Here is a 25,210-nt window from a genome sequence, read left to right as displayed (position 1 = left end):
GGTTGCCCTGGTTATTCTGGTTACCCTGGTTGCCCTGGTTATTCTGGTCACCCTGGTTGCCCTGGTTATTCTGGTTACCCTGGTTGCCCATGCTCATGTAGTGTTGCTGCTGTCATTATTACTGCACAAAATATGTGCAGTTATCCCCGTTTTTAAACAATATTGCGTCTCCTCCGTCCCCCTCTCCTCTCTGTGACGGTTGGCTAGAGGGCGACACGTGTCCTCATAGAACTGGAGTTACATCCAGGTAACTACTATTTATGCTTAACTGGCAGACACATTATATAACAGGCACCAGGGCTTTATCCACCCTTGTTTTTTCCCGGCCTGTTTCTGGGGCCGGCCTTTATTTGTTTGTGTTGACCACGCTCCCGGCCATTATCGGACTACCATCTTTTGTCAGCCTCAATTTTTACCATTTTATTTTAGTCATGGTAGCTGTGTGGCTCTGGTGATGGCAGTGTTTATCAGTTGGTCCCCCACTTTGGATCAGACTAAATATTTGAGGGATTGCTCAAAAAAAAAAAGACATTTATGGTCTCATAAGAATCTTGGTGATCCCCTGACCTATTTGTTGCTGTCATTGGGTCAAAATGTAACTTTTTACAATACTTTGGTTTATGAAAACCAAATGATGAAAATGAATGAAAATTAATCTGCAACAATTTTGATTGATTAATTATTTAAGACATTTTTGAAGCAAATATACCAAAAATGATCTCATTCCAGCTTCTTAAATGTGGGAATTTTCTAGTTTTCATATATATGTTGTAGTCAATTGAATATCTTAAGATTCTGGGGCTCTTTCATGAAATTTGCGAGCTGTTTATACGTATATCGCAAATGGTGGCAAAGACCTGTTTCACAAATCGTTGTCACTTACAAATTGCACATAAATTTCTGAGTCATACAGTTCTCACACCTACTCCTAAATGCACCGTAGGTCCGGGCTCCTATTTGATTAGTTTAACATGTCAAAATGAATAGAAGAGAAAATTATCTGTTGTTGCAAACCGAAGCTCGCATGTTGCAACTTTGGTCAAACTGGACTGTTGATTTGACAAAAAACAAGCAAATCAAAGGCAGCGCTGAATTTTTTAAAACTATTTTTTTAACATTTCAGACTAAATGATCAGTCAATAATGAAAATAATTGTTAGTTGCAGCCCTAGTAAAAAAACTAATGATATTCCCATCAGTCTCATCTGTACTTTGTATTTAGATGGATGGTATTTAAATCAATGTTCTCCAACAGTATAGAAGTACAACACTAAATAGCTGGAGTATCCCTTTAATTTTCTGTTGATTGACTAATCGATTATTTCATTGCTTCAGAGCATTTTGGATGGGTTTTTTTTTGCTGTATATATATTTTTTCCAAACTCCTTCTGCTCTCTGCTCTTTTTCTTGTCCTGGATAGAAAGACTGAGTGACTTTTTTTTTTTTGTTTTCAGAGCATCTCTCAAGATGCAAATAACCTTGCCGGATAGAAAAATGCATTTGTAACCTCAAGGCATCTTAGGCATCGTGCCTCTGAGGGCTGAGCTCGAAAACATGACGAATTCCTTTTATTGCTGAGCCACTTGAAAATTAAGTGTGCGTAGGAAAATCTCTGCAGAGGCCGGACGTCTGTTAAGTCAAGTGGAGATGGAAATTGGTGTCACTGTTTGTTCCTCCGTCCTACAGATGATACTCTCTCCGTCCGTCTAATCCTTTCACACCCTCAGATGTCTGTTTAGTTTGCGTTAGTGATATATATACTCAAATTTCTTTGTATGAGCAGTCATGCTGTGTGTAATCACTATCAATGAGATAGGCTCTATTATGGAGTTATAGAGGGATACCATTGAGTTTCAGGGGAAATATCAGTTGCTAAATGTCAGTAATCCTGCACTGGCATTTGGCAAATTGAAATGGATTTTCTCTGGTCGATGTTTTTCTCAACAGCCAGATTCCCCCCTGCCTTCGCCCTTCAAACACAAAGAGGCAGGGAGAATAATTGCTATGCTGCTATAAAGTACTCCATAGAAATTCAAAATTGGATGCTCGGCCCCTGCGCTATATTGCATATCCTGTTGAATTTAATGTTTTTTTTTTTTTTTGCACTCAAGTTTCTCTTGTGTGCAGTCCTGACTTGTGGCCTAAAGTCAGGGCATCTGTGGTGGATGGTGAACAGCTGATTCATTACTATATAGCAGCTTTGTCCTTGGCAGGCGTTGCGGTCTTCTCTGCCCGTCGGCCATCAGCGACCATAAGAGCCAACACTTAAAAACTCAGATGTTACAGCGGGATAAAGCTAAACTAGCTGTTGTCATAAGTGAGCGGCAGAAGTCGTTTGCTGTGATTGGCCGAATGCCGCTAGACGGATTCAAGGTTCCCCCCCTAAATATAGCCCTCGACGATATAAGTTATAGATATTATGAGGAGGGGGCGATGGGGAGGCACATTTTTTCCCCACATTTAGGCTCCATTCACCCAGAAAACACAAGTGACTGGAGCAGGTGGTCTGCTCTGGTCTATCTTTATAGCCAGCCTGTCTCCATCTTCATACCACATTTATGTATTTAGTTTTGTGTGTGTGTGTGTGTGTGTGATTTACAGTTTATTAGTTTTAACCAGCTTGTACAAACATAAATAAAGCAACTCAACAAGAATAAATAGAACTCTTTTTACTGTGCAAAGAAGTGACAAAGAAAAAATACAAAATGTCATTACTTACGCAACATAATAACAATTTGCTCGTTACAATAATGATAATAAATAAGAATGAAACAACTGAGAGGTGTGTAATATCAAATAAATAAACAAACATAAATACTTAGTCCCACCTACAGTGCAAAATATTAAATTTACAGTTTTGTAAGACCAAGAAAAGCCACAAATTAGAGAGTATTGAACCAGGGATTGTTAGGCATCAGGCATAAAAATGACTTAAACGATAAATCGATGATCAAAATAGCTGCGGATTCATTTTCTTCTTCTTTCTTCTCATTTGCAGCTCTAGAAAAATGCTTCTGTTAGACATTTCTGGAGCATGAGGACAGGCGCCGTGTCTGTTTTCATATTCCAGCGCTGACTGCTGTGGTGTTTTTTGGGTCACATTATGTGTGTGATCACCCTGAGACAGCATTATCAGATGCCTGTTTATTCAGGGAGAAACTGTTGCTAAAGTGCTCTGAGGGAGAAACGATGCAGGGAGTCTTTATGGCAGTGGCACGACTTACCGTCAAACATAAATTCTCAATATACTTTGTGTCTGACAGGTGGACTCGTTTTTCCTCACAAATATATTCAGGTTCTCAGTTTCAAGAGCAGGTTTTTTGAGGTTGTTTTTTTTTTACTTTGACAAATTCTTCGCTTTCTCAAGTGAGCAAGCATCAACCTACGCAGCGGAGCGTACAGCCTCACCAAACTGTTTCTGTGAACATATGGTGGTATGTTTCCCCCCCCCCACCCCAACTTTCCAAAAAGTTTGCTGGATACAGAAGGGGAAGTGAATATTGTAGAGTGTTTAATCCTTTATACGTGTGGGGATTACGTTCCATTTGATATCAGATATGCATTAGTCAAATGGGTTTTGACTGGTTTCCCGTTGCAGTCACGCATAGGAGTACACGTGTGCAGACACACACACACACACACACACACATCCACATTTACTGATTAAGACCGGGATTTTCAGAATTTATGTTTATCATGAAGAAAAAACAAATGGATAAAAACTGTGTTTGCTCCTTATTGTTGTCCCCTGCAGAGTCTCATCCACATAAAAACAAACTGATTCCTTTTTTGGCCCCGATTAAGATTCTCTGTGATGCTCGGCACCATAATGATGCGGTATCATGCCAGCAGAGCAGATTAGTGTTCATTTGACCTGGATTGAAGGATTTTCTTTTCATATGTCACCGCTGATAAGGGTGATACAACGGAAGTAGCATGCACCGAGGGCAGCGCCACTCGGATGTTTTGTTATTGTTGCACAGGAGGAAGGCGCCTCTGCCCATATCAAAAGTAATTAAAATGGATGTATCAAGCACATTTCCTGGTCTATATTTATAATCTGTGGATCTACTGGAACATCTTTGCATGATTTACATTTCAAACTCCCTATTTATCTTACACTGACTCTTTATGCAGCCCCTCAGTTCAGCCTCTGTCTGAAACAGGCTGTTTTAGCTCCTGTCTCTTTAAAGCCCGACTCTGTTCTGGTTTGTTAGCTCCCAGAGGCTATGTAAACAAACTATAGTAGTAGGATTTTATTTCTTTTTCTCATTCTTTACTTGAAATGGAAACTTCTCAAACACAGCCGTTCATGTTCGAGCTTGAAACCAATCCAAAATATGCAAGTGGGCAATGTGAACACATGGAACAACCTTATCAACAAAGGCTACAAAACGGACGGCAGTTTGTCAGCTTGTGCAAACAATCTGACGTCATCTGGAGGAAGAAATAGAGATAACATTGCAAACAAAATGTTCAGACCAGACACAAGTTTTACATGCGTTCACAGGTTTTGAGGTCACCTTCGACCATGTTTAAATTAGACATCCAACATTATAACAGTATATAAATAACAGAAAATCACAAAAAGCATAAAATGTCCCCTTTAAAGTTTCATCTGCACAGGATTGTTATGTAAAAGATACAGAAAGATAGGCTGCAACAGAGAAGAGTGTCTCACTCCTTATGACACATATTGTTTCCTAAACATTTGTCATCCTTTGGTATCAAAACATAACAGAACAAAAAAACTGGTGGATTTGAATGTTGGAGTGGGCGAAATGGGTAAAATTGCAGATTGTTGCATATGTTATTTCATATTTTACAATTTAGAAACTGAGAAAACAATCTCACCCAAGGGTCCATCCAGTAACTGTTCTCGTGCCTTCAATCATATCACATAATCAGATGGAGTCGGCTCAGTTGTCATGGAAATGTAGATGTTCGAATTTCCATTTTCTATGAGAAATATATTATTCATGGTGATTTATTATTTATGCATTTTTTAAAAAAAAAAATAGAAACGGTTTATGGAATCACCAAAAAACCAAAGATAAAAAATGTATTGAATGATATAAAACAGTCTTTACATTTGAGAAGCTGGAAACAGAGAATGTTTTGCATTTTTGTTTTATAAAACTCTGAAACGATTAATTTTCTGTTGATCGACAGATCAGTCAGCTAATCATTTCAACACTAAAATGATTTAATCTCACAGCCAGGAGCTTACCCCTAGGCTGCAGAAAAAGGGATGCAAGACTGTAAATCCCCCCTCTCACCCTCCCAATCATCTTTTTAATTTCCTCCTGTCTTTAAAAAGACTGAAACGTATCAGAACCAGGGCTACCAGGGACTGCAACAGCACTTAATATCATTGTACATATATAACAGTACACATCATGCTGGTTTGTGGTTCTGATCACATCCAGATCACAATAGTTTTATTAATTTTTGATTTGTTTTTTATTGTGTGACCATGGTCATTTTGTGTTTTATTGTCAGTATGATGTGTGGAGTTCTGGTTGTTTTATGTAGACATGTATTGAAATGGCAATAAAGTACTGAATCTTGAATCTGTACATCCCCCAACCCTACCTAGTAATTGTGCTGACATCTGGTATTGAAGATGAAAGAACCTTAAATCTTCCACACTGTCGGCCACTTGAAATTACTAAAAATGTTTAAACTAAATAAATGAGAATAATACATGTGACCAACAGTGTGCATGAACTCAGTAAACTGAGAGGGAACTAGTCATCAAGGCTTTATAGTGTATAAGGTTGGTTTTGAGGCAACAAATTCAAGCTCTCGCTGCCGTTTGGATCTGCTGACATGCAAATTTAACAAAATATGGTTGTTTTTTTAGGAGATGACGGATTTTGAGAAGAATGGTATTGACTGAGCAAACTACTGGCAAACAGTCTGGAAAGTAAAATGTAAATGAATGAGCCGGATTGTTTGATTGTTTGTATTTGCAGAGGAAACATGTTTCCGTCTTTGCATGTGACTGTGAAGTCAGAGTAAACCTCTCGCTGCTGGAATCTGGATGATTTACATTCTGTAACTCAGCAAAAAAAGGAGTGAATGTCTGGGAGCTTTCTCTAGACCAGAGGCTTAGTCAGAGGAACTGCACAGATCCTTTTTTTTTTAAGATGTGGAGCTGCAACCTCCTCCCCCTCCTCCTTCTCCTCCTCCTCCTCCTCCTCCTACTCCCAGAGTCCCTCTGATCCCATCTGGGTGCCACATGACAGCTGTGTGAGGTGACTGCCCCCTCTGCTGGGCTCAGCAGGGATCAGCAGGCTGCAAACCTCCCAGATGAGTAATAAACTTTGCTTCTGCTCGTTCATTCATACAGCTGGAACTTCAGCATCCATCCCTCTCTTTCTGAATGAATGCATGTGAGCATGTGAAAAAAACAGATATTCTTTTCCATTAGTCTTTATCTCATCGCTACTTTAGTTTAATAAGAAACTACAATAGAGAGAAAACAAAAATAAGCACATATAATGAATGAAAACCCAGAAGAATTAGCTCATTAATGCAATAAATCAAAAATCTTCATAGTCATAACCCTAATGTATATGCAATAACGTCTCCTTCGCATTTCCTGTAGCAGTCAGGGCTCCTTTGGGTGAAATTTGGAGGGGAACTTGTGCGTGACCGTGTTACCGGCAGCAAAGAGTCAGCCCCCTCCTCCTGGGAAAGAACAGTTTGTTATCTTGTACTTGGATGACTTTTGAAGCGAGACCTTTGCTGGAAATATGACACGAATGAAGTAATGTGTCTGGACCCACTCTCAATCTCATGAGTGGCTCTTTGTTTATGCTCCTGTCTTATTGCCCTGGAGAACAACACTTAGGTTTAAAAGAGAGACAGAGGAGGGGAGAAAGTGAGAGAAAGCCTCTGTAAATATTTTCTCAAACGCCTTAATTGAAATTGGATTTTAACTGCTCGCTGGACCGTAGTGGCAAGAATCAGGTGCCATGGAGGCAGCGTTTTTGCATTGCAAATGTAATTTTCAGGGGTTTTTTTTCTCTATTACCCAGGAGGCACTCGAAAATAGCTACCAGATATGTTTTTTCATGAGCCATTTTCTTAAGGTAGAGCCTCTCATTATTCTAATACCCATCACGATTAGCTTTTTTGGAATGAACTACAGAGCGGTCCTGTTGTTTACAGACCTGGAGCGTCGGTATTTGTGGGAAATTGTATTCTCTTCATGCCCAGATAGTGCCTGATGGAGGTGAAATTTTGATTGCACTGTATATATGGGGAAATAAACAGCTAATTTGCTTTGAGTTTTCCATTCAACACACAAGTGGATGCGACACAACTTGTTGATTATTCTGTAATTTGCAAATTTATTGCCTATTTGGTGTATATTAAGTAGGAAAATTGCTGCAGCAGCTGATACAGAAAGTAATGTTTATTTTCAGATGACGCCAGATAGAAAAAGTCACATCCTCACTCAACATGCTATGTCCCAATTTCTGCACATCTGACGATTCAATAAGGTCATTGCCACAAATCGAGAAAGTGGCTGTCAATAACTTTCTGTGAGTTGTCCCTCCTATATGTAATCTAGTCACACAGGCTCACTGCAGGAGAGACTGAGGGGGAAAATTATGACTCTCTCGTGTCTTGGTTCCCAATGATCCCACACAGTCTGTCTGCGAGCTGAGATCAATACCCCCTCAGAGTGGGTTTTAGCACCTTTAAAAATAGCCCCTTCATGCTTTTTCGGTGGGGGTGTGTTGAATGAAACCTCCCCGGGCTACAACCATAAGTAGCACTGCGGTTAATGGCCATCATTGTCTGATTTAATGGTCGCAAACAAGGTCGTTGTCGCCGCGTATGGAATCATATTCCTCAAGCAAAATGTTTTAACATTGACTGAAATCTCTAATGTTGGAACTTTATAGCCGTTCCGCTGCTTCTCTGCTGGTGTTAATGGCCCCCATTTCGGCTGTCGCTCCCCCCCCAACTCCCATACTGTACTCTCTCCTTAACATTGAGCCTTTCTCTGTCAAACGGCTCAACAAGCCGATCGCCCTGATGGATGAGCGAACGAAGAGAGGAGTCGTGAGCTTCACACTCGAGCTAGTGGAGGTTCAGCGCCCCCGCTACACCCACACCGAGCCCTCCAGTCGCCTCCAGACTCTGACACATCATTTCCCCCTGTGATTTGTGGCCAGATTGAGGTTGAAGGAGACAAGGAAATTTTCTGTCCTCATGAGAACGGATGGATGTCGCAGCGCTGCAAACTAAGCCGAGGGTTGTTTCTTTTTTTTCTCCCCTCATGAAGAACCCTCTTGCTTTATAAGGGATTGGTTTCATACTCCATAATGGACTCTTGATGAGTAGCTATTATGGCACATTTTCAGAAAATGAGCTGCCATTTTTTCTTTTTTCTTTTTGGGATGATACAGAAGGAACTGACTGTCCCTTCAGGAAAGTGAATTCTATTATCTCGTGAGGTAGTAAAATACTTAAACTATGAAGTGGCAATATAGAATGTATTATTTGTCCTCTTTACGCCGTTCCACACAAGATCAAAGTTGAGACCCCTCTGTTTGTGATCAAAGATGAGCAGTAATCCCATGAAATGATGCGTGATGTAACTTACATGCAATTGGTAAAATGCGATAGGCTTGTCAGGGCAGCAAATGGTCACCGTCTTTTTCATCCACTACCCCACCACGTGTTTGATCTCATCTCTGAGAAACGAAGCCTCCGGTGCTACCCTTGGGACGTTTGATGTTGGAGATCAGAGCTTGTGGTGGTGCAGGCACTTTGGCTGTGGGGGCTTCATCATTACCGCGCGCCACAACCAATCTTCTCACCATCAGATAACTTCAAAGAATCAGCGAAACACCACCTTCCTAAAAATCCAGAGTTTCCCACCGGTGTTGTCTGTTAGATTAGCACGTTATTGAAGTTTCCCGGAAAAAAAGAGAAAAAAAAGAAAAACGTCTTTGACTCTGAAATCTATCATCACCTCAGGCTCAGAGATGTCGTAGCACACCACGGATTTTTTTCATCTCTGTCTGATTTTTTCACTCTTCTGTGCATTGATCTCCAGCTCTGCCCTGCCAATAGCTTCTCCTCTGTGAGACCTTTCCTCGTCCTCCATCTCTTATCCATTATTCATCACTCTCAGCTCTTTCTGCCAAGCCACAATATCTCCAGATGATCATTTTGCTGTTTCGTATTGTATGAAACAGTGACGCCGCAGCTGTTGCTTTACTGGTAAAGATGCTGAAACAGAAAAATTAGATTATCACATTTGTGCACAGTGGACGGGGTGACTTTACTGATGACTCAACATATGGTGTGTTTCCCATGTAACTATTGGGGGGTCATGCTGTTTTTTAACCTTTCATAGCTGGATTGAATGCTGACGGGTAAACATGCTCTAGGTTATGTGTCATGAATGTTTATGTATCCTTGTCTGTGTGGAGTTCTGCATGGGCCTAAAACCAAGACCTGAACCCGGCCTGTACCTGCACCTTTATTATTATTTATTATTACTTCTTAAAAGACAAAGTTATATAATTGCTTTTGAAAGGCTTTCTCAAACATAAGAAAATAACTAATCTGACAACAGCAATAGACCAATGCAGAATATGACATGGTGGGCTCATCGGCACAAGTTCCCCTTTTTCAAGTTTTTGTTTCATTTCATCATTATTGATCGTTAGCTCATTAAGCTAATGCTAACATAATGGTATTGTAATGCTATTATTATAATGCTATTATAAGAACTGACTCAAAAATGGCGCTTATTCAATCAATTGAAAATTGCACACCTGACGCATGAGCTGAAAGAAATTTCCGGGTTGTGCGGCCCACTGAATATGCGCAGTAGTGTTTCTCCTGCTTTTCTAGGCTCAAGGAAAATTTTATAATAATAAAACCCTCATGGATTAAAAATTCATAATACAAAGAGTCATAATTGACCTGTGTGTCCTGCCAACAGTTTAATAGACATCTCTTTTATAATGGCAGTCTGTGAGGAAAATGCTGTTTGCTGCAATACCGCGAGCGGCCACTAGGAGAAATTGGCAGCAAGGCTGAGCAGCGGTGCCACATCCAGTTCTCTCAATACATCCGTAGGCTACACTCTGTCTCTTTTACTGCTTTTCATCGGGCGTTGCATATTGGTTTGCAACACATGACACTCATATACAGACTACTGGCAGAGAGTCATTGGTAGAAAGAGAGAGAGAGCGATAATTCTTTTATTAAATTACATTTGGAGATACTCCAACAGGAGGCGGACCCGAGCCTGAAGATTTACACAAGAAGGATGCTGAACTCTACGTCTATGTGCCTAAATCTCTGTCTGTTCTATATTTTACCCGGCTGCAAGATAGATTTCCCCTTGGGGACAATAAAGTTAACAACTTTGCAACTGTGTGCCAGCTCAGCTTTTCTAGCGTTTGTAATGTAATGTATGAAATTCTGTGTGTCATTGAACAGAGACTGAGTGTTAATCTTTGCAAATTTACTATCAGAGGAGAAGGAGGACTTCAGAGAAGTCTTTTCATGCTCAAGACATCTGAAGTGAAGGGAAGAGGTTACCGTGAGTCATCTGTTTAGAATCAAAAACATAATGATTGACTTTAACACTTTCTTCCCTCTGTGTTATTGAACCTTGCTGTTACCTCAGAAATATCTTCTCACTATAAGAGTGCTCTTGTTTCAATGTCTCACTGGTCAGACAATATCTAAGTAACTCAAATAAGACAGGAGGTTTTACTCTGAAGGATGCTCTTTTTTTGCTTCACACTGAGATATATTTATAACTCCAAGCTGTGAAATACAATCACAATATTTACATTATTATGCATCATGTCAGTCAAACTGCTTTCTTGTTGCCATGGTGAGCTTTTTAAGAAGTTTGACCATTTGATGTGCATTTTCGCAGCTAAAACTGAGCTGTTAAATCTTGCTATGTGCCTTTTGGTTTGCTGTATTTCAGAATGAGAAACAAACAGAGCCGAAAAAGCTCAAGCAAACAAATAGAAACAACAAGCTTCACTCAATTTACTTTAGGTTTCCAGTGTGACTGAGAGCTGTATCCTCCAATATGAAGAAATATCACTTAGAGAACATCACTCTTAAATGTTTTTCTTGGCCACATGCACATTTAAGCAAACTAACTGAACATCAGTACCGATGTTCTGCTTGTTGCCCACAGCTGGCTTTGTGTCACAGCTGGCTGCAGCATCACAAAGCAGCTGAGACAATAAGTGGATCGGTCAGGATCTGACGGTAATTAATGTTCTGTGTTCTGCTACACATCTACACAGATCAGGTGTTACACACAGATTCCAGGTTTATACGGTGGAATTGTTCGTAATAAAGCAGCACTTATGGATGAATCCTGAGCTCCATCAGAGCTGTCAGGACATTTTTATTTTTAAGTAGCTGAAAGTCTGAGATAAGCCCACCACCTCACACCCACTTGATCCTCTCCCTCCCCCCAATGTCTGACTGAAGATTTTGCCCTTGATATCATTCAATAGCATTCAAGCCTCACAAGCTTGAAGATTTGAAGAGACAGAGAGAGAGAGAATGAGGAGTGAGCGTGTGCGCAGTTAACACCAACTATCTGAAGTTGCTAATAACTCCACCTTAATTGCATGTGGCAATTAGCGCTGGTCTTTGTGAAGTAGACTGTTTGTGCAACGAGGCTTATTTGCATAGAAAGGGGTACTGAACGTATGAATGCAATCTAATTTATATACTGTACGTGCAAATGGCACAGGTGCACCATGACGCTATTTGCTTGGCAATGCAGTTTGTGGTGCATTGGTGCGTTGGTGGTGAATTACAATTACTATCTTTTTGTCTCTTTTGTGCAGGTTTAGTGGCCCCAAAAGCTGCGCAATTGTTTTGAGGATTTGGACCTAAAATTGCTGTTTGTTTGTTGTTATATAGTATACAGTATTTGTCATCAGATTCATGATGCTGGAAAGCCTCTTTACTTTTACTCTTCAATTCAAGCATGTCAGACTTCTCATAAATTTCTCTCTCCGTCCACAGAGGAAGTCTCTGATCGCCACCAGTCTGATCGTGGTGGTGTCGCTCTTCGTGGTGGTGGTGAACTACTCGGAGAAGCCGTATTTCCTCCTGCAGCCCGTGTTCGGTCAGACGTTCAGCAGCCACTGGATGTTCTCCAAGCAGCCGTACAAAGCCTTCAAGCCTCACCTGGGCTATGTCAGCATCCCCAAACAGGAGGTGAGGGACACAAACATCCATACGCTTACATATCAGCATTTGCACACACGATATTTATATTGTGCTTCAAATGGTTTTTAAAATCTAAATCTATAAAATATTGTATGTTTTGTCATCCGCATGGTGGAGTTTTGTTAGATGTTAGACTAGAAATGGGGTCAGCAGTTAGGTTCAACCAGTTTTTTAAGATTTTTCATTGGGGGTTGTTAACCGTTGCAGTGGAAATGCAAACCTACATGTTTTGTTTATTTCTTTTAAGTCATTAAAGAATACAAGTGATTCATAACACTGTTTAAGATTGTATATGAGGGTAGATGTCATTTTTCCCATTAGCAAGTGAGGGCTAACAGAGTTACAGCTTATTTTAATACTCATTTGGCTAAAAATGATGTGATTATATGTTCTGTGTTGCACTTCAAGACTGCAGACATACTTTATTGTTTGTCTACACAATTAATCTATTGTTGATTGAAAGTCTGTTGTTGCCTTTGAGTTTCTATTAGACAGAAACCTATTTGTGTTTGTGAAAAACAAATCTGTCATGGTTGAATAGGCTGAAGTTGTGGAATTGACAGTGTTGGAATTCACACATTAAATTGAAGTTCTGGCAGGTTAATTAGACTTAATTTCAGCAGCATGCATTGTTCACATGTCATGCTGCAACCATGGTTTCAATGCCTCTCCACGTGTTGGGGCAATATTACATTCAACAAGGTTATATTCATTGAGATTTATACAATCCTTGGATTTATTTTGTTATCTACAGTAGGTTTGTGAAAAATTTTGCTAAAGTTTTGATGTAAACTTTAAAAGTCAAAACTTCTGCTTTCATCAGGGGGCCAAATACTTTTGCTGGAGGGCTTGATTTGGCCGCTGTTTACCTCCCACTGAACTAAACTGTATATTAACTACTATTCAGTCTCCTTGCTGTGGGCCAGAAAGGTAGCAAGCCGCTACCCTGACAGTGCTAATAAAGTTTGATAAATGTGTATTCATAATGAGTCTAATAAGTTGTACTTGACACAATAAAACCTGAAAATAATGACAAAGGACAAAGATGTAAGTTAAAAGAGTTGCATCTAGTGATCATGTTATTGATTGAGGCAAACTGTTAAAAGCTTTCCAAGTTATTCTCTTTGTAGGACACAAAAGTACGGTAACTAAAAACTGATTGGTAGATGTTTATACTGAATGACATGAGATGACCTTAAAAGAACAAGAACATGGTATTCTCCACTTCCACCATTAACTCTGACTATCCTGCCATTAAAACTTTAAATGGCACCCATATTATTCTTGCTGAGTCATATAAATACTTAAGAATTTGGCTTGACAGCAGACTATCATTCAAGATTCATATTCAACATTTGACTCCATCCATCCATCCATTTTCTTTATCCTCTAGAGGGTCATGGGGGAGCTGGAGCCAATCTCAGCTGACATTGGGTGAGAGTACACCCTGGACAGGTCGCCAGTCAATCACAGAGATAACAACCAGTCACACTCATATTCACACCTACTGGCAATTTAGAGTCAGTAGTTAACCCAACCTGCAAGTTTTTAGGCTGTGGGAGGAAGCCGGTAACGTGACGGATGCTTTGTTACACAGAACCATCTGAGAAGTTGTCCTGAGAAACTGTTTAGAAAAGAGCAGGCACTTTCAAAAAATACTTGGCAGGTGATTGGATGAACCATCTACCACCGTCTATCACCATCTATCGCTATCTATCACCGTCTATCGCCATCTACCACTGTCTATCGCCATCTACCACTGTCTATCACCATCTATCACTGTCTATCACCGTCTATCACTGTCTATCATTGTCTATCACCGTCTATCACTGTCTATCACTGTCTATCACTGTCTATCACCGTCTATCACCGTCTATCGCCATCTACCACAGTCTATCACGTCTATCACCGTCTATCGCCATCTATCGCCATCTACCACTGTCTATCACCGTCTATCACCGTCTATCGCCATCTACCACTGTCTATCACCGTCTATCGCCATCTACCACTGTCTATCACCGTCTATCGCCATCTACCACAGTCAATCACCGTCTATCACCGTCTATCGCCATCTACCACTGTCTATCACCATCTATCGCCATCTACCACTGTCTATCACCGTCTATCACCGTCTATCGCCATCTACCACAGTCTATCGCCATCTACCACTGTCTATCACCCTCTATCACAGTCGATCACCATCTTACCTTGCGATTCACAAGATCACGCATGAATCTTCATATGACACTGATTGGTCTGAACCACTGGTGGTTAGGAGACAAGTGCATAACTTGAAGCCTGACAAGATAGATTCTCGTGTGATCTCGCAAATCCAGCTGCCTTGCAAGGTAAAGTAGCCGGAGTACCCGGAGAGAACCCACGCAGGCAGGAGGCGAATGTGCAAACCCCACACAGACAGGCCTCAGAACATTCTTGCTGTGAGGCGACAGCGCTAAGCACTGCACCATGTTTGACCAACATTTGACTCAAAAATCAAACTAGGCTTCTTGTATAGAATCAAAGGATGTTTGTCTTCCTTCATCAGTAAAACTATTGTGCAGTCAACCTTCATGTCTGTCCTTGACTATGGCGATATTCTGTATTGTCACGCTGCCCCATCAACACTTCACGGCAGTTGTGTATCATAGTGTATTACGCTTTATCACAAATGACAAATTTCATACTCTTCATTGTTCTTTTTATCACAAGGTTGGTTGTACTTCCTCACAGTCAAGAAGAAAAAGCCATCTCATGTTATTCATCTATAAAGCTCTACTGTTGAAGCTTCCAAACTACCTCATATCTCTTCTCTCATTTTAATCTACTAACTACACGATCCAGTAACTACTTAACTTTAGATATCCCTCATGTTCACACTAATGTTGGCAGAACTGGCACCTTTTAAATGGACTGAACTGCAAACTGCCCTCAAACTTGAGTCTTATATTCCTTTTGGGGATTTTAAAGCTTCATTATCTGATGTTTTTTATGATTTGTGTAACTTTTTAAAATGAATTCCTTGTTTATTGTGTACTTTCTGCCTACTCAGGTCTCTCTTGAAAAAGAGATCTTAATCTCAGTCAGACTTCTCGATTAAATAAAGATTAAATAAATAAAAACAAAATAAAAAAGCTTATAGTTTAAACATCATTTCATGTACAGCTCAATAAATGTACAGAAAGTTATTTATTGGAGCTTTAGACCCTTTTTCACACTGCAGTCTTAACATGAAAGCGTCTAATGTTTTACAATGAGCTTACATGTTTTTCATATTACAGTTTAAGTATCATAAACTGCATCATACACGGGTAACCTTTTCATTTATGGTACATTCATATTCTATAACCTTCCGTTAACATTAACCTGCCATCGCACAGGTTCACTTCGATAATGACGGTGTATTCAAATGCACTCATGCGAAAGCAGCACCTCCTTTAGGATTTTCTTAATTCATTATATCACGTTCTGTGTGATGGATCTGAAAATGCCTGTTTGATGTCTCCTGCGGGCATTATTTCTTTGTAATTCCAAACACCCATGTCCGTGATCCTATTCTTCTGCCTTCAAACAGCTCTGTGCTGCATATTCCCCGCACAATTTATGGAAATTGAAATATCAAAGCCTTTTAATTCCCACCACATCAAAATGTAAAAACCAAGCTGTGTGTTTGTTGTTTGGGGAGGCAGCCGGCGAAAACTGAAATTATGCTCATACTAGTGGTTATTGGGTAGTCATGCAAGCATATCTTATATTTCGCTCGTAGAGATGTATGCGACATTCCCATCCGGCAGCGAATGAGAATTCACTCGTGCTTTCTGTTCAGGTAGCAATACAGCTCGACCTGGAGTTGCACTGGATGCACTGGTCCTTCATGAGAAGTGGATGCCTTATATACTTCAGGCTGATATTGGCAGATTAATGCGGAGAGTCATCCTCTGCCTCCGGAGAGTTTCATCCACACAACATGGGCCCAGAGGCAATCACGTCTTACACCAATCTCTACGTCTGCACCTCCTTCTGCTTCCAGACAAGCCTGCTTAAATCACTGCCCTCTCCCAGTGGAGATTTATGCAAATCATAGGAAAGACTGGCAGCTTCTGCAGAATTAGGCCTATTTTCGGCTCAAATTGTCTCACCAGTGAGTTTGCTACAGCAAATTGAAAGGGGCAGTGATTAGCCCGAACGTGAGTGTCAAAAGTGTGCTGCGTGCCTCCAAAATTTCTGACAAAGGATGGATGGAATTGTAGAGGTCTGGTCAAGGTGATACTCTTGTGCTGGGTGTCGTGAGCGATTATGTCCGGAGTGAAAGCCTGCTGTGTGAGCTGTCAGCCTCTGTTAAGCACACAGCAACACCTTAAGAAGCAGCAATATTTCTCCTGCACAGCAAGGCAATCTCACATGATCCACAGTGAGGTGTCATTCGAGGCGTTATAAACCCCTCGCAAGCATGTATAATGCATAACCTGGTAGCATGGGAATAGTCTGCCTTATTTTCCTCATTTGATTGAGTCTGTCCCCAGGTGTGATAAATTGTTCCTGCTCTGCTTTTCAGGAAAAATAGAAAACATTTGTCTTGTGGCACTTTACATTTATGCTCCTGGTGTAGTACAGAGATTCAATATTTTCATTTAGACCTGAAAATGTTAAATTCAGGCCCTTTGAGATATAGACGATGGCCAACGTGGAGGGAAAATACTTTTATTTCTGGATCGTTTTGTTAATAATTTAATGAGTTCTTCTTAAAGATACTAGCTAGTTTCAAACTAGTGATTTACTAAATCAAGTTGCACATTACACTAAAGAAGAAATACCTCAGCTAGTAAAGACTTAAATGATGTGTAAATCAATTGTTATGGAACTTCTGTAATGCTGTCCGATTATAAGCAAACAACTAAACGAAAAAGAAAATCACTGTAGCCTCACAAGCTGTAGCATAACTTACAAACATAACAGCTTTAGTGCGGGCTAAATACAAAACTATCCAACAAGCCTTAAAAATGTAAATGTAGGTAAGACTTTGTTTTATTTATACATGCATACACTGAGAAATGTGTGTGTTTCAGATTTAGCTAAAGCCGGGGACACACATGACGACTGTTGAGCCAATTATGAATATGATTTAGGCTGATCGGTGCGAGTTGAAGCGGGTCGGTGTCAGTCTGGGTCGGTCGGTTTTGACAGTTGGCAGATAAAATCATTTAGTGCGTGATATGTAAAGATCCAAGTCATTCACATAATGATAGATGTACCGGTAAATAAATAAAAGAGAGAATGGAAATAGCAAGCAAAAAGGTTTGTGGCGTGAGAAAGCGCTGGACAACTGAAACAGAGGAACCTGAAGTTAGCTTCATTTTACAAACTACAATCACCACCAGCTCCCTCTGTATGCTCTACAGTCCACATTACCCACAACCCTCTATCCAGGATCTCACCCAAACTTTGCACTTTTTTCTTTCTTTCTTTCTTTCTTCTTATTTTTTACACTTTTCAGTGCAAACTCAAATGCAAATCATGGATGCATTAATATAAGCTGATGGTTGCCATCTTCATTTTAATGGATAATTGCAATGAGGCAGAGAATTATCGCCACCCGCTGTTATATTATAGAGTCTTTATTCTTGTCTTCAGTCATGTGTCTTGAAGATACGCAGGAGAAGATACAGACGGGTGACAAATTAAAGGAAAAACCAGTACAGGCCTCAATGCTTGCCCCCCCTACAGTGAGGGGATCTGGTGGCTCTGTTATGCTGTGGGGGGCGTTTTGCTGGTATAGTTTGGGTCCACTTGTCCCCTTAGAGGGAAGGATCACAAAACCAGGTGTGCAGAGTTTGATTTGAGAATAACTTCTAGGCTGCAACTTGTCCTTGACATTGAACCTGCTTTTTTAAGTTTCAAATAGTGACAGTAGAAAAACTGAGCAAAAACTACAGCTTATTAAATGAAAAGAAATTCTCAAATTTTTTGCATGTGTTTAGTAAGTAATGTTTTTCCCCCCACAAGGAGCATTAGAAGTTAATCTGTTGCTTTTTCCAGCGTATACAGCGACAGCTAAATCAATGAATTTTTAAGCAGAATGATCACGCATTTTAGACTGGGACTTGGCACATTAATGTAGTAATTATTGCCTATCAATTAATCGTGTTTAGAGCATTTTAATGAACGTCAAGGTTAGGTTCCCCATCCCAGTGCTATAATTTAATCATGACCGTGTCCTCGACATTAGGCCTGCTTTTTTAAATAACCCACTTTATTTTTGAACACACTTGTGCATTAAAATCGGAGGCTTTGCTGAGTAGATTCTGTACTTATCAGTGAGTGCCAAAATTATTGGGATTATAAAAGTGCACTCTGCTTGCAATTACTGCATGCTACAGTGAAACAGCACCATCGTGAACATGAAATTGAAGCATGAATCACAGCTGAGAGGAGGACTAGGCCGTAACATTTTATTGATTTACACGATGCAATATTCACATATTGGTCTGGAGCTAGATTCCAGTCTTATATAATAAATAAAAGAAACTTTATTAGTGATTAGTGTTCATGGGAAGCAAATACTGTTCATTGCTGCTTTTATTTTTGTGAGTATATTCTAACTACTCAAATGCTCGTGTTTGTTTTTAAATGAACCTTGCAGGACAATGAATCAGTTCTCTGCTTCAGTTCAACCTCAGTCCTCTCCCTTTCTGCCACTGAGCAGCTCTACTGATGCAGTTGTAGGTTACTGTAAATGCCTTGCTCAAGTGCTCCTCAGTTTACAGTCACAAACCCGTGCGTCTCACATGCAGCGAGCCACGCAGTGTTCCCCACAGAGCCCAGCCAATCTGTGTGTGCTGAGAGGTGTGATGGAGTTATGAGCTGGGCTGAGGGGCAGCGGGTGATGATGGACGAGCTGCTGACAGCTCAAGGCTGCGGTGATGTGTGTCTCAACCACCCAGTAAATGGAGAGCTACCAGCCCAGGTCCAGAGATCATTTCTTAACCCATGACTGATCCCATACATGGGAGGAAAAGCAATAGCAGGTAGCTTTGTTGTTGTATTGCATGCAAGAATTATGTCTGATAAGGAAAAAAAAATCCATTGTTTCCCTTCTAAGCAGTTGATCCTGGTGTATGTGCAGCTATGAGTCATGTGTCGTTGTAACAGTTTACTGGATTGTCTTGTGTGATTCTGTTTACACACTAAAACTCTCTTGTTTGTTGATTAAACGCAGAACATGCAAGAGAGATTTTCATGTTCGCCGCCCTAAACAGCGGGCCAAAAATGCAGCACAAATGCAATTTGTATTCAAACCAATGACATTACAGTTATTCTCCATTAAGCAAATGATCAAACAGGGCTTAGTCATGACACAATGCTTTTTCTTTTCTAACTTTCTCTTGCATTCATTCACTTAAGTAAGTTTAATCTCATCACAAACCGAGCATATTAGCTTCAATTAGGTAAATCTCCCATTTCGGATTCAGAGAGGGCTTACTCCCTCCTTTGGCAAAGTGTAGCTAAGAGCAGTTATTGAAGATTCATTACAAATCCCCTTGCTCCAGTAAATTATAATAAGATATATATACAGTATATAGTAAGATAAATTATACAATGTCTTTGGCTCTCTGTTCTGCATCATCGCAGTAAGACTCTGTTGTAACCTCTGAGGTCCCACATTCAATTAACTTAATCAATGTTAGTTCTGGGCACAGTGACAGTAATCTTAGGAAATAAAAGAAAATTATATGGAGCTGTAAAACCCTGATGAATATTTTTTTATTAATAATTACCAAATGCATTTATTTTATGTGCTGATCACATAAGCCCCTTGCCAAAACATCACTTTGATATTATTGCGCACGTATAAAATATATATCTATGGTATCACAAGTTATAACAACATTAAAGGATGAGAATGAAACATGAGATACAGTATATATTTTAGAGGAAAGTCACACTTTGAGTCATTTAGTATCTTTACAACATTTTAAAACAGTCCTTGTCTTATTGTGATTCCCATCTTTTAACAAATCACTTCTCAGTTAGTCATATTAGACAAATATTTGTCACTTTTTTAATAGTTGAAAATAAAAGCTAGAGGTTGTATTCAGATGATATGATTTGAGACTTGAGGTGGACTTTTATCGATTCATTTTAGACTTCACTTGAGATGTACAGTGAAAGGACTGTGGAGTTTAGGTTCAGTATTTCTCATTGAAACGTATTGCGTGTGTCCCTGAGGTCCAACAAAAGTGTTGAATGCATGTCCTTCTTCATAAAATATTTCCAAAGCCCATTTTTTAAAAGTATTTTGAATCCTATATTCATGCTTCTTCTTTCCTGTCTTTGCTGGTGCATTGATGCTTTTATTGGTGCATTGAATCCACCTGTAGATCACTGGAATAATGTGAAACCATTGGCAGAACTGTGTATCGCGTTTCTTATGTGCATGTGACCAAGACAAACAAAAAGGGGACCCACTCATAAAAAAAATGTCCCATAGTGTCAAGGAAATTGCTGGAGCTGGTTAACAAAGTGAAGAACTTGTCATTATACTGGGATGTCTTATGCAGGAACATTTATTGAAGCTCAATTGAGGAGAACAGAGTTACAGTACAAGTGAAACACTGTGCAATGCCACTCAATTCTCCCGTCTACCTCTGGACAATAATGTTTAAAGCCTTCACCAAATCATTGCCCTTACTACTGCCCTTACACAGGTTACTTGCTGTTCATTCTAAGAGGAAACCAGTATGACCGTCTGCACAAAGCACAGCATATCTCCACTTAACCTTGGTTACCAGAGGAGACAGCCAGCCTTATCAAGACAGCTGCATATCCCAGCCAACCTCAGTAGAAAGAAAGGTGAACCGCTCTGAAATAGAAAGGTCATGACCTACTGCTCCAAGGATAGAAAATGACCAGATAATGAGCCGTAAAACACGAATATTTCCCCCACAGTTCCCCCGTTTTTGGCCGCAACCTTAATTACCATTACTTTAAAATCAATTAAGGTCACAAACACTTACAATAATCTATCATAACCACTCAACAAAACAAGTAAATATGTGAATTACCATCAATAATCAAAAAATAATCAATGTTCAACAATGTTATGCATCAATTTCCATCAAATGCCAATTAAACTATTAAACTAACATAATTTTCCCCTTCTGTGATACTAGAGATCAGAAACTCCACAGGGTACCTCGGACTCATCTCAAATGACTTGGGACTTGACCTGGACTTGCCCTAATTGACTTTAACTTAAGACTTGACTGTTTCAAATGACTTATGATTGTTTATTTGGCAATCTTGCCTTTATTTGAAAGCGGACAGTCTAGACAGACAGGAAATGAGGGTAGACACAAGGGGTACGACATGTGACAAATGTTTTGGATCAGTATGCCCCTTAAGACGTGACCCGGACTTGTCTCAAAAGACTTCACAGTTGACATGGACTTCCCCCAAAAGACGTGAAATCAGCTCTGACTTTAACTAGCGAATATTTGGGTGATTTCACAAGAGCATATGGTTCATGCACTCATGCCATTGGGAACTTAGGGACACTGTTCTGTAGCTGACCTTCTAACCTCACTGTGGAGTACAGATAATAAAATATATATATACTGTATAAATAATTTACCTTCATGGACTGATAAAGTATCTTATTACTGTAGCTGACTTGCTTCCTCTCCTCTAGCCCCTTAAGCTGCACTGTGAGCTCTGCAGCATCGTGTCCAGCTCCGGCCAGATGTTGGGCCAGGCTGCCGGCCCGCAGATCGACCGCTCTCCCTGCATCTGGCGAATGAACAACGCGCCGACACGGGGCTTTGAGCGCGACGTGGGCCAACGAACCACCCTGAGGGTCGTCTCGCACACCAGCGTCCCCCTGCTGCTTCAGAAGCCCCAGTACTTCTTCGGCCAGGGCAACGACACCGTCTACGTCGTTTGGGGGCCGCTACGAAACATGAGGAAGGACGGCAAGGGCATTGTGTATAATATGCTGCGACAGGCGGCGGAGAACTACCCTCACGCACGCATCTATGTCACCACAGAGGACAGGATGAACTACTGCGACATGGTCTTCAAGAAGGAGACGGGAAAAGACAGGTGAGTCTTCTGTATTTATTTGCTCCTCTTTTTTGGCACAGCATCACTACATTCCTCAGCAGACTTCCAATTTTTCACCCTGACAAATTTACCACTCAGTACTTTGACATTCACTGTTCTGTTCGCTGCTATAATATCGACCTTATCGAGGTTGATGGTCTGCTCAATGTTCTGTGCTTTCCTCGTCTCAAATCCTCCCTTTCATGAGGCATTATCAAAGTGAGTTACTTAACTTTCCCCCCCAAAGAGGCTCTACATGGCACTGGAGACCATTTTCTAAAGAGAAGCTTTTATGAGGAGTCTCAGAAGCATGCACTGCCTGGGTTATAGGCATCAGCCAAATGCCGGTCTGGGGAAAATCTGGTTAATGAGGTAGCATGATTCTGGCAGTCTTTCTAAACACCCTAGTTGCGGCTGGTCTCACAACTTCTTTGACAGTGTCTTGGCGCATTTTGAATTTTCAAAAAGCTGTGAAATATTTGAAGCTGCAGATCAGTTAAAGATAACCTTTAAAGCTTGCAGAATATAGGTTCTGTGAGATCTATCATCATTGTTTGTCGGAGACGTTTGGCGACAACATATTACGCTCGAAATCGTACTCTGTAATTTAAAGACAGACCCACCTAGCTACTCATTTTTCTATCAATTCCCCTAAGAGAATTGCAGGTTAATGACTAGAACCAGACTCCAAGCTTGCTATTGTTTAGGATGAACCTCATTTCTCAAGCAAGCCTCCATTCATTTCCACAGAGCTCCATGGCCCTGCCTCTCCCACATGTCATCAGGACCTCTCTTAACTTCTTAAGAGGATTAACATGTTCGGTAATAGGCATAGCATCCATTCCATTTCAGCTCCATTGTCTTTTTCTTATTCACGATGGCAGGGTTAACACTGAATTTCATGTAGAGCGTCCGTATTCAGCTTGGCTCAGCTGCTCCGAAGGCTCGCAAAGCACAGATAGAGATGTGGGATTAGGGAGGGATGCTCGGGGAGAAGAATCTCATTACAGGACATAATGCTCCTGGGGGTGATGCAGTGCTTCAATCATTACTGATTGGTAACAGAGACCAAACTGGAGGTGTAACAATGAACCACATCTAATGAATATGTGATGAGAGCTGGGAGGTTTGTCTATATGTTTGCTTCCCTTCCTGTCCGTCATTGTTTGTGTTTGTTTTAAACTTGGCTGCACGTATTCTAGTATTGAGAGGTAATTAGTGTCCATGGTAACAGCCTTTTTTTAAATTAGCCTGAAAGACAGCTGGAACACCGTATATTTAAATATAATCAGAGGCAGAGGAGGGAGTTTATACAGTACATAACTCCAAAAATAAACCACAGTTTTTAATGTTACTCACCCTCACTCATGGACACTAGATTTCAGTCCACAACAATTCAACACACTGAACAAATCCAGAAATAAACTACTTCACATCATTTTCACCACTCATCCATGCGAACTAGATTTATTAATGTCTTCAAGTCCACAGCAACATAACATACAACAGTCTGAAAACACTCTTTCTGGAGCAGCTTGTCTGCCTTTTCCCTGTCATTCATGTGTATGTGTGTGTGTGTGTGTGTGTGTGTTCACTGGTTTACTGTCAGTGCTTGCCGCATGGTGCCGTGGATAATCATCAGCATGGTGGAGATGGAACAGTGATCGAACACAACTCTAATTATCCAGATTGCCGCGAGCAGCCTGTGAGACGCAGCGTCTCAGCTTCGACTTGCTGATCAGGCGGAACGCAGCGCCGGCTGACTGGCTGGCCGGTCGACCGAGTAACCTTCTCTCAGCTAGCAATTTAAAACGAGACGCAGCCGTCTGTCAGGAAGCTCAGCCACTCCTGGACAGAGAAGAAGAAATTGAAGTTCAGAAAGACTCGGAAGGTGGAGGGGTTATGAGATTCTAAGCAAGGCTTTAGTAAAGTCCACCTCAGTCCAATGTGAGTCAAATCCATGACCAGGTTAAGCTGATTTCAAGTCAGCAGCTGGTTGAAAAAGGTGTCAAGAGCAAATAAGGACCAGCTGTACAAGACCAAGATGAAACCTTATAATAGACACCAGCTGCAGTGTGTCCTAATTCCAAGGCTGATTCTAAGCAGGTTTTGTGTACGTTTATACGTTCATGGAAAAGACACATATTTACATTTATATTCAATCATTTGAATAAGAGGAGCCACTGAGAATAAGTGCTTCGACATTCAGTTCCCTGTTCCACTTGACACAAGCGCAACAAGGTGCTTAAAGAGTGCTGCAGAAAACTTGACAATGAGCCTGAAAAAGATTGAGAGTTGGAGAAAAAGCCTAGTAAATAAGTACTTAAAGGTATACTGTGCAGAAATTGTTGGTTGCTCCTCCCTGGCTCGACACCAGAGAGAGAGAGAAAGAGAGATCAGCAGTAGTCGAATGAGCGAGCTAGAGAGTGAATGAAGAGAGCGAGCGGTGCTGGCGAGAACAAAGCCGTGAATCAGATAAATAAAACGTTATTTTCTTTATGACAGTTATGTTCTAAAGCATAAATAAACACTCCCACAGCTCCGCACAACCCTGCGGGAAGGTGCCGCATTGCCAGATTTTGTGTGAAGAGCAGAGCTTCATCCTGTCTGCTGTGGCCTCTCTGCTCTGCGTGTGTGTGTAGCTCAGCCCCGCCCTCGGTCAAACAGATACACAGACCTGCAGCTCTTTATACATCCATGACACAGAGACAAAGAGCAGAGCGGAGCAGAGGAGAGAGACGGAGATAGTGATGTAACCTGGTTGCTGGCAAAGGTTTCCGTCCAGAAGCGTCCCAAACACAGCAAAATAATAAGAAAATAAGAAAATACAGGCAGAGGGCAGAGTCTTTGTAGATACG

At 40.7% G+C, this 25,210-nt stretch overlaps 1 protein-coding gene across 2 annotated transcripts in view; it reads left to right on the top strand.

Annotated features, from left to right (window-relative positions):
• Positions 1 to 25,210, top strand: part of st6galnac3 (ST6 (alpha-N-acetyl-neuraminyl-2,3-beta-galactosyl-1,3)-N-acetylgalactosaminide alpha-2,6-sialyltransferase 3) — a 95,509-nt gene that overhangs the window by 17,976 nt on the left and 52,323 nt on the right. The window contains exons 1-3 of one of the 2 annotated variants that reach the window (XM_042429387.1): positions 181 to 247; positions 12,051 to 12,245; positions 21,943 to 22,352. In XM_042429387.1, coding sequence (XP_042285321.1) covers positions 12,177 to 12,245; positions 21,943 to 22,352 — 479 coding nt within the window. In that variant the 5' untranslated portion in view covers positions 181 to 247; positions 12,051 to 12,176. Of the gene's footprint in view, positions 1 to 180; positions 248 to 12,050; positions 12,246 to 21,942; positions 22,353 to 25,210 lie in introns of those variants that run through there. The other variant, XM_042429386.1, reaches the window with a different exon arrangement.

The sequence above is a fragment of the Thunnus maccoyii genome, chromosome 12 (genome assembly GCF_910596095.1).
Source record: "Thunnus maccoyii chromosome 12, fThuMac1.1, whole genome shotgun sequence".
Taxonomy (NCBI): Eukaryota; Metazoa; Chordata; class Actinopteri; order Scombriformes; family Scombridae; genus Thunnus; species Thunnus maccoyii.
This window is presented reverse-complemented; position numbering and strand designations above follow the sequence as displayed.